The 10,531-nt window shown below is 39.8% G+C and overlaps 1 protein-coding gene across 2 annotated transcripts in view; it reads left to right on the top strand.

The window, feature by feature from the left end:
• The window catches only part of LOC148023444 (uncharacterized), a 34,850-nt gene extending 26,002 nt beyond the window's left edge, over positions 1-8,848 (top strand). The window contains exons 2-12 of one of the 2 annotated variants that reach the window (XM_087696416.1): positions 4,083-4,183; positions 4,391-4,517; positions 4,618-4,726; positions 4,823-4,905; positions 5,029-5,173; positions 5,451-6,370; positions 6,458-6,560; positions 7,602-7,663; positions 7,857-7,963; positions 8,047-8,134; positions 8,215-8,848. In XM_087696416.1, coding sequence (XP_087552542.1) covers positions 4,083-4,183; positions 4,391-4,517; positions 4,618-4,726; positions 4,823-4,905; positions 5,029-5,173; positions 5,451-6,370; positions 6,458-6,560; positions 7,602-7,663; positions 7,857-7,963; positions 8,047-8,134; positions 8,215-8,658 — 2,289 coding nt within the window. In that variant the 3' untranslated portion in view covers positions 8,659-8,848. The remainder of the gene's footprint in view (positions 1-4,082; positions 4,184-4,390; positions 4,518-4,617; positions 4,727-4,822; positions 4,906-5,028; positions 5,174-5,450; positions 6,371-6,457; positions 6,561-7,601; positions 7,664-7,856; positions 7,964-8,046; positions 8,135-8,214) is intronic. The other variant, XM_087696417.1, reaches the window with a different exon arrangement.
• Positions 8,849-10,531: the final 1,683 nt, after the last annotated feature.

A 10,531-nucleotide genomic window follows, 5' to 3' on the forward strand; every position in this document is an offset into this window, starting at 1 on the left:
CCCCAAAGCATGTAAATTTCCAAATGTTTCATTAAAAGTTAGTGCCCAAAATGGTAGCATGCTAATGCACTAAGGTTGTTTGTTGAATTTGATGTGGATTTGCTAATGCTAATTTACCCCAATTATCCTTGCACTTTGGATAGGGAGTGAATACAAGCCAAAAGAATTAGACTAGGATTTAGTGGGTTCTTGGTTGATAGAGATAATATCTTGTAGTGTATGGTGGATACTCAATTAAATCACGACCAAATGTAAATCAGTCTCTTATAGAGAGATCGCTATGTGTTTTGAATGGGAAGTATGTGCCTTGTAAGTCTTGGTTGGAACAATCGTGTGTGTGCAAAGTGTGTCTTACATAGATCTTTGACTAGAGCTTTCAAAATCGTTACACTTTACTAGGTCTGGAACTATAGAAAGCCCGTTGTGAGCTAAGTCGCATTTTTGGATGCTTAGTATATGCTTTTGTGCCTGTGCCAAATCAGCAAAAATTAGAGAACAATGCCATTAAATTATTTCTTTGTGGATTATAACTTAGAGAGCAAGGGGGTTGTTTCTTAGAACCCCTTAATGGGGTGCATTAGAGATTTTGCATTTTTTGAAAATTGCAAGTAACATTGCTTGAATGCAAAAATTAGCCTGTAATTGACCTGCAGGATGTGTTTGAGATGCTTTTGCCTCTCTATTCTGTGGATCCAAAACTTGTTTCATTAGTTATTGAAGGTTATGGATAGTCAAATCGGCCACATGTGCACGATGAAAATCTGCCAAACCTGTAGCAAACTAATGCTGAAAGCAGCCTTATATACCCAAGAAAGATACTGCACTAGTGTAGGATGTCAAATCAAGATTTGGATGAAAGTAGAGAAACAAAGCAAATTCCACTGTTTGATAGCAAACAAACTTTCCCTTTACATTCTTATACAAGGGCTGATACTCATCACCTGTAGGGACATTTAGTGTATGTTGCTTTTTTTGTTGTGGCTGGGAGTATTTGATAGTAAGGAATGGTGGTCACCTATACAATTAGACTTACATGCCATTCACAAAAACGACACTCGTGTTAAGCTACTCAAAATCAGCTGAAAAAGATAATCTCGGGTTGAGGGCTAATTTCTTTGAGCTCTCATGTAGCCCTAAACTTATTCTAGATAAATTGTGTTTATGAAAATCATGAGTTTTTGGTAGGACAATTCTTAGAAAGTTCTATTAGAGAGAATCATGGGTAGGTCACTTCTTTTGTCATGGATCGTCCCTAATCACAAGTTGCTACCATTAGCCTTTGCCATCATCTCATTGCCATTATCATCATCTTTAGACATCAACCTTCTTGAGGCCACTCTCTGTTAGTCCATTAGCATCATCTGTTGCCTCTAGAGTGCATGGTGATTGGTGTTGCTGCCGGTCGTCTGCATGAGGAGCTGCCACTTTGTATTTCCACTGTTGGTTGTTTGTGCTAGGTGTTGCAACATTTGTGTTTTATCTAGGAGTTGTTGCCCTATTGTTGTTAATCTACATTTTGTTGTCTGGAGGTCCCAACTTTGCATAAGTAGCATTTTGCCTTGCTTCTGGTTGTATTATTATTTGGATTCATCATAGACAACCTTTTGCACTTTGGGTTTCTTTTTGCTTGGATCTTTTTGATTGCTTCCCTCATCATTAGCAACACCCATATGGTTAGGAATTGTTGTGCTGGCTGCCCTCTTTGCCATTGTAGCTACGTGGGTTGCCTTTCTTAGATCCAATATCAAGTTGCAATGTTTTGTTGTGTTTCGAAGGATGGCACTCCTTAACTTTCCTAAGTTTGCTCCAAGTTGTTGGAAAATCCTTCGCACCTTTAGCATTGCTTGTATCACACCTAGCATCTTCGGTTTTGAATTCTTTTAGCAATGGTGTTCGTATCTTCACAAGGATGTGAAATTTTGATGATTTGCTTAGCATTTGATTAAGTGGTAATCAAATGTGCAAATGTGAGGTGCACATGGGATGTGCCAATTAGCTATTTCATAATGATAGGCCAATGATCTTGAGAAATCACTGGATGTCCAAGGCAAAGTTGTAACAAGTTATTAGATAGGTACTAGGTTGTACTTGGTGTTAGATTTTGGCCTAGAAGATTTTATTAGCCATTAATATCAGTAGTGACCTTAAGAACTAGGCATTAATTAATTAATTAATTAATTAATGCCATTTCAGGGGCTAATAAATGCTTCAAAATCAAATTGGCCTAGCTAATTTAATTGTTAGCTAGTATAATTAATTTTATGACCAAGAATTAATAATTAAATTAATGTTCAAAATTAATATTTTGAAAATTAATTTAATTGGGCTGAAAATTGCTGAAAAATGCAATTAGAAAGCTACCACTCAGCAAAACATCCCCATGCAAGTGAGGCAAAGGGTATTAGAGGTTGTTGGAGCCTCATTCCAGCATTGTGGAGATTGGGAGAGGAAGAGAGAGAGTTGCTAATTAATTTTTGATTCCCACTTCAGGGGCTAATTAATGCTCATGAATACTTGGATGATAAATTGGTCTAGCCAATTTAATTGTTAGCTAGTATAGTTAATTGTCTAATTAAGAATTAATAATCAGATTGGTGTCTAGAATTAATATCCTGAAAATTAATTTAATTGGGCTGAAAATTATTGAAAAATGCAATTAGAAAGTTGCCACTCGGAAAAATTTGCCCATGCAAGTGAGGAAAATGCTAGTAGAGGCTGCTGGAGTCTCATCCTAGCAGTGTGGAGATTGGGAGAGGAAGAGAGAGAGTTGCTACTGAAATTTTCTAGCCATTGGTGCAGTTAATTGCATGTGGAGTTTCTATTGATGGTGGATTGCAGTCAATCAGCCATTCATAGCAGGGTAGCATTAAATTTCAGCCAATTTTGGCGATGAAACTCTGAAATTTCTCTGTCTCTCTCTCTCTCTCTAGCTTCCTCTCCATTCTCTCTGGCAATGGCTTTCCTCAAGAGATCTCAGCCAAATTCATTCCCAAGAAGGTGTAATTGAAGAATTTCTGCTGCTAAATCCTGATATACAGCAGGAGAAATTAGGGTTTGGCAGCCACCTTGGGAAGAGCACTCAAAAATTGGGGCTTAGTACTTGAAACTCAGCAGCTTAAATTTGGAATTTCAGAGAATCCCAAGAGGCCGGCCAGCTAGCATTAAGTGTGGGGCAGAATCTGCCATCCAAGGAGCAAATGGAAGGGCCAATCCCCAAGTAAACCAAGGGGCAAATTGGTTTGAAGCTTGTTGGTTGTTATGGACAGCAAGATGTATTGAAAATTGAAGGAGATCAGGCTGGTTCACAGGGTACTTCAACCTTTAGCAATACAAGCATTTGTATTTTCAGTTTATGTGAATTTCATGCTTGCTGTAATTAGTGCCTAATCAAGTTATTTTCCACCCTTTCCAAGAAGGAAGGCTGGTTTCATGAACACTCTACGGTTTCTCTTCTAACCCTAGTTGAGCCTCACAAATGGCAAACCAGAATAGGTTGCTATCAAAGAAGAGGACTGGGGAATTTACCATGGTGTGATCCAATGATGGCACATGTGACGACTTGGCTGTGATTTTTTAATCTACGAATGTTTGACTCATGTATAATCTATGAATGGTTATGTGAGTTCTTAGACAAAATATGAATCCAAGGTTCAATGCATGGAGTATCAGAGTTTATGGAAGGAATAAAGTTGTTCATTGTAAATCAGTGGATCATTTATCTGCATGGTTTTTCTTACTTATTGTACTTACCGTGTCATAGTTTATGGAAGGCACAAAGTTGTTCATTGTAAATCAGTGGACCATCTATCTTCATGGTTTTTCTTACTTATTGTACCTACTGTGTAGTGCTCTTTGGAAAGAATCTATGCGTGAGGTTCTGTATGTAAAACATTCCCACTTTTTTCATTTCACTCACTGGTTGTACCATTGTCGACTTGATTTCTCACCCTATCCTCTTTGTATTCCATACTTTGTGTTCTCTCTATCATGATTATTCAGTATTTGTTTTTAAAAACTAAAGTGTGCTGTTTCTGCAGATTATACTAATGTAAAATTTCATAGCATACTGTTTTAATTTGTAGGAATATGTGGTGGTTCTTGTGGGTCATGGTAAACAACGGATGCAAGCTGTCAAAGATCTTGAAGCTTTTCTTGGTAGCCAGAGTGAAGCTTTTGTTACATGGTGAGCCATAGACATTTCAAAGCTTGCTTTGAATGATTTGGTAAAATGGGCAGAGTCTTTGTAGAAAGTAAGTCTGCTGTACTAAAGCTTGTGTTCAAGAGTTCAAAGCACAGTGCTGGTACTTGCTGAAAGTGGTTTGTTTTGGATTTGAAGTACGCTGAAAGTGTGTTTTTTTTTGGATCTGAAGCATTCATGGCTCGGATGCAGGCTGTGGGATCATTTGGGTTCCAACATACACTTGTACACAACTTTAAACAAGAATAATGAGAAAAATGAGCCTGTGGTGCTTGAGAGGACTACAGAGTCAATCCATAATTCTACATCTGGTACAGAGGTCTGTAAAGTGCTCTGCATCTATTGCTAAGCCTGGGTTGCTGGCATTAACTTTACTTAGATTTGATTGACATATCTGAACTTACACTCTTGTTTTGTAGCCAGAAGAAAAGAGCCATGTGCAATTATCATCCATAACCGTTGAGGGTGGAGGACTTGTCAGATTTAGAAGGAATCCTGCTAACAATGTCAGGCCAGGAGAGGAGACAGGTAAGGTACCTCTTCTCTCTGGGAGAGAGAAAACATGTCCAACTAGTGAAGAGTTGGATGAAGGAAATACCAAACCTAACCAAGGCCTTGTTTCAGCACGCCCATTAAAGCGACAACTATCCCCTGAATCAGGGGTTCAGTCAGACAGGACCACTAATGCAAATTTGTCCATTAAAAAGGTTAGTGTATCCAGTAATTGACATCGTATGGGCTATATCCTTATTCATATTATACATGTGTGGGATGGGCTTCAATTTGGGAGGGCTGATGTATCTTACAACTTACTATCTTTTACCTGTCAGAGGCATTCCTCTCCTCCTCGAGTCAATGCCACTCACCGATTACTACAATCAGCAGTACGAGAGGCAGTAGCACATGCAACAGGCTATTCAAAGCCTCCAGTGTCATCCTTAAAGCGGTTGCGATCAGTTGTTTCTACTGATACTGGTAAGCGCTTACTTCATGTGCTTTGACCATGAAACAAGTGATATTTGTCTGAGGCTTCGTCAGAAGAATCTTAGCAGACATAGCAAGTGCATCAATGATGCTGGCTAGATGCAAAGTGGCTTGAATATCTCAATCACCTGGTAGATAGTTAGCATCCTGCATTATCTTATGCAACTCAATGTTTGTATGGCTTTTTCCATAAATTCTACTCAATCACATTTAGTTGCAGTATTGCCATTGTTATTTGCTGTGTGACTGTTATCTAATCCAATTTAAGCTTACCATCCAGAGAATTCTGAGGATGTTGCTGTACAGCAGCCTATCAAAGAGATGTCACAAAGCAGTGCAATCAGACCAATCAAGAGGGCCACTCCAGCGATGATGATGGCCATGAAAGCAGCAGCTGCTGCGGCAGAAGATGCAACTAGTGCAGTTAAGCCAAGGAAGAGGCCTATGCCAGCAATGATGATGGCGATGAAAGCTGCTGCAGCAGCAGCAGAAGATTCCAACAGAGCGAGGGGTAGACTTGTAGGTAGTTCTTCAGATAGGCTAGGAAAGATCAAGGAAGAAGTAGCTCATGAACAAGTGATGTTTCGGCAAGGAGGAGCTGTGGAAAGTAGGTTTACTGGTCCAAGCGATCATGGATATGAGCAGAGAGGACAGAAAAAGGCCAAGTTGGCAAGTTATAGCAGGTGGAGTGATGGAAGTACAGATGAAGGTGTTGATGCAGCTGATTATACAAGGGAATCTCCTGGCAGGGCTGTTCATGAAGTCAAGGATCAGAAGCATTGGATGGTTGAAAGGGATACTGAGGTCACTGTAAGCAGTGACACTTATGAGGATGGCAAGCTAGAAAGTGCAGATGATAGGATGGAACAGAGTAGAGAAGAGTCTGTAACTGTGGAGTACAGGCTGGCACAGAACATCGAGGGAGTCTCTAAAGATTTACACAAGCAGAAAGGACCTAATGATGCTTCAGAAACTAATCCCTCACAGAAGATTGTAAACATTTCTGTCAATGTGAATACTTGGAAGCCTGGGTTATATGAAAGGATGAAAGATACAGCTACTTGTGAACAATCAGTAGTGCCAGCAACAACACAACAATCACATGAGCAACCAGACAAGGCTGCAGTAACTGATTTGCAAAGTGTAGCCACTGCAAGTGAGCTTGGCGATGTGATAAAGGATGAGCAGGTTAAGTTAGTCTTCCATAGGCTCTTGAATCTTGGTTATGATGATTTTATCTCAATGTAATAATGTGCTTCACTCTGTGTAAATCAGCATGCACCAGCAATAGTCAAACAATCACGAGAATCACAGCTTGAGAAGCAATCGGAAGTAGTTGTAAAAGAAGTGCAGAGGGTGACTTTGCCTGCTATTTCAGGTAAGTGAGACTTTACTTAGGTAGGGTGACATTTGGAATTGCATTATGCCTAACCTGTAAACTTTGCAGTCTTTTGTTTGTTCAGTTTAAAGATTGTTGCAGGAGTGCTTTTTTTTTTTGGGGGGGGGGGGCGTGCGGCCGGGCAGTGTGAAGTCCCAAATCTGGACTAATGCATTTTGAACATCCTGAATGCAACCTTGTCTGTTTTAATGAGCGATCTTTGCTATCATAGGCCGGACTAAGATGTAAGAAAAATTGAAGACACTAATTAAACAAGATAGGATACTGTATTTAGTGAAATAGAACTCTTTTGCAACGGGAAGTGATGCCCTAATTGCAACGACCAACTTAAGAAGTTGACTGCTGATATTTAAGGTGACCTTTTTTGAAAAGTCTAAGCCATGCATTGGTCAATCATAGGACTATACGGGGCCTACGTTTGCTTTTGAGGCATATGGGCAGATGGGTTACCCTTGTGAACTCTTGTTTACGAAGTTGTGATGTAAGAGTTAGGCCCAACTTTTTACATGAATGCTATCTTACAGTGGCCACCGCTGACAGCCTGACATTGTTATCTTCCTAACTTGTAATTTTAGTTCTGAAATTGATGCCTCTTACCTGATGAGATCAGTTTGATTGATGCCCTTGACTTTTTCCCAAAGGTGGCCAGTTGCAAGCAATTCATTACATATTGCTGATCCAAGGGATCTCAAAAATGATTGGTCACTTTTTTGTAAGGAGTGTGCCACCTTCTCTTTACTTGTCCAGCCACAACCATAAATGAAGTGCTGCCCAGATTTTCATTTCATTTAATACTTTGAAAGTGTAAGATAACCATTAGAAATCATTCATATCCTGGTCCATGGAATTAGGATGTGAATTCTAGTTGGTGATTCTAAATATTGTTAACATAAGGGATAGGCTGCTTCCATGGATGGTAATTGTTTAGGTCACTTTGAGTAGTTTGTGACATTGAATGATAAATCTTTGCAGTGTTGTAAAATATCTATTTGTGTCACTTCTAAGACGTTTTTTGCATAGGTTCCAAGCCGTCCAGAAATTTCCAGGATGATACAGAAACACGAACTGTGTTTGTTACCAATGTAGGTGGCATGTCACCTTCAGTTTTTACTCAAATTCCAAAAAGGCACTTTTGGTTATGTTTTGAAAGTATTGTGAGGGATCTAGATCTATCCAAAGAATATTTGTGCTTTTGAAACCTAGAAACTATGGGCTACATGATTGTGTTGTCTAGCTACTATATTTCTAATGTTTTCTCTTGGTGGTTGAGTATAGATACATTTTGCTGCCACCAAGGAGGCCCTTACAACTCATTTTTCCCCATGTGGTGATGTGGCTCGAATTATCATGCTTAGTGATGGTGCAACAGGACAACCCAAGGGGTAGTATGCATGCTATCCATCAAGATCCTAGAATATTCAGCAATTTAACATGTTTTGTGGTATTCTAAAAAGTTGTTCTGCAGGTCTGCTTATATCGAGTTCAAGACTGTTGATGCAGCAGAGAGGGCTTTGACATTAAATGAGTCATCCTTCTATTCTAGAGTGTTGAAAGTAACCTCCTGGTTCTTCTAGCTAGTTAACAGTGTTCTCTTAAGTCTACCTTTGTGTTGAATTTTCTTAAACTCTTTCAGGTGGTTCGTAAGGATGCAGCTATTCAGGCTATCCAGGAACTTAATCCTCTCATTCACCCGGCCTTAATACGGCGGCCTATTCCTGTTACTGTACGTCTCCCTCTGCGGGGAAGGCTTTTGAGAGGGTCACCTTATTTCTTGTGCAGATATCCCCCAACTATGCCAAGACCTTACGGGAATTTTCCAAGTTTGCAGTGGAAACGTGATGCAGCAGGAGGGACTTTAAATACTTCATTGTCAAGTGTGAATAGACCCAATTTTGGTGTGCCTGTGCGTCCTGCTCGTTCCCTTTCCTATGTGAGGGCTTCAAACAGCCCAGTTGTGCCTCATCAAGGTGCAACTGTTGAACCTAACACTTTTCCTCAGCAACAAAGTGGGGATAATGGAGTGAAATCAGATCTAAGAGATTTTTCACACGAGCACAAAGTGACAGACAAGGATTAGTCCAATGCCCATGATATTTATCCTTGAGTACTTTGTATTTCTTTGAGGTTGATGGAAGTTGCTAGTCACCACGATTGGATGCATGCTATCTTTAGCCTTCGTTTGACGAATGTTGTATTTACCTCTTCATTTTGGGTGAAGGGGCCTTTGGTTTGTAATTCCCTGTAATTCCTGTTTGTGAAATCAATCAGTAAGTGCTTTGCAAGTTGTACAGAGTATGGTTGACATCTTTGTTTTGGTCTTGTGATCACATCTTTCTTCTTGCTAGACTTTTGAAAGGTGGAACATATTATTGGTGATATTGGAGTGAGCGTTGTTGAATAGTTATATCTTTGTTCACAGCTTACAAACATTGACTTGTATTGTTTTATTGATGCTCTGGTAGCAGCAAGGTGCTGCGAGTCTTACCTTGTCAATACTTAGTGATGCTACTGCTGGCCATGTGTATGTTTAGACAAGGTTCATGTTGGAAATTTTTGTGAAAAGAGAACCACAGGGTTAAGATTGAGTTTCGAGCAGCCTGCTTTTTGTAAGTACCACTGAGTGTTATAATGAACGGGTTGAGTAGTTTTGTATTTGTTGACAACGTTTGACGAATGATCTGTATTAAATTATTAAAGCTCTGCTAGCAGCACATATAAGAGGACATGGTGCATTAGAAAAGATTAAGTGGTTGATCTGGAATGCAGTTACAAATTTCCATATGGTTTGGGTGGCCGCAAGGGGGCAATACAAAAACATGTACCAGATGGTGTCAATTCATATTGAAGGCAATGATGATGATGCCCACCTTTTAGTGTTTTCAGGGAGATGTGAGAATCATAGAAGCTTGAACAGAGAAGCTGCCTCCAAAGCAAGTAGATCATTGGACACCATGTCTGCATTGCTGGTGCTTCCAACAATGATCAGCCATTTGCATCAGGAATTGTTATCGGAACTGAGAGTTCATCTCTGGCGTTTTTGTAGTAAGTGTGATCAGTGTGATGCAGCATTTCTGGCTAACTTGCAATACTTAATTTGCCTTTTATGGTAGTCAATGATCTGTGTGGGTGGCTTTAGTACAAGTGCAAGCAATGACACTTGAGGTTTGCTGAACTAGGAGTTCTCTCATGCTACAAGTGCTTCTTGTTCAGTTCTATTGCAAATGATGTTGCATCAGGAATTGTTACTGGAACTGAGAGTTGGTCTCTGGTCTTTATAATAAGTGTGATCAGTGTGATGCAGCGTTCTCGTTGAACTTGCAATACTTAATTTGCTTTGTATGGTTAGTCAATGGTGGGTGTCGGTGCTTTTGCTACAGATGCAAGCAATCATACTCAAGGTTTGTCGAACAATGAGCTCTCTTGTGCTACCAGTGCTTCTTGTTCAGTTATATCGCAAAGAATGTTACTACGAGAAACGCCATTGTTAATGATTATTATACTTACATAAGAAGTTGGGGGAAAAGTAGTCATTGTCATCACTTTAAAAGTTATGGGAGTCGCAGCTGTTCCTCTAGTTCAAGAATAAATACTCTTTAGCCAGTAAATACGAATTACTCCCTGTTATTGGGGGAGCAGCCATGCATTGTACTCCATACCTGAATGCATGAGAGTGCATGGTTGTTCCTAAGCAAGCTGAACGAACAGGATGCAGGAATGGAGGATGATGAGCTTTGATAATGGGGAGGATTTTAACATGGTTCTGGATGCTTGTTCAACTAGTCATAAGAGGAAGATAGGTGAGAACTAGAGCTATGGTTCTCAGGAAGAAGAGGAACATGAAAAACTTGTTAGAGAGAACTGTCTCCATTGGTTCTCACGAAGATTAAAGACACTCTCACGAAGATTAAAGACACTCTGGAGGCAAATCCCAAATCATTTCCAAGAATTTT

The sequence above is a fragment of the Lygodium microphyllum genome, chromosome 16, assembly GCF_053477565.2.
Source record: "Lygodium microphyllum isolate KBCC chromosome 16, Lygodium_microphyllum_v1.1.10, whole genome shotgun sequence".
NCBI lineage: Eukaryota > Viridiplantae > Streptophyta > Polypodiopsida > Schizaeales > Lygodiaceae > Lygodium > Lygodium microphyllum.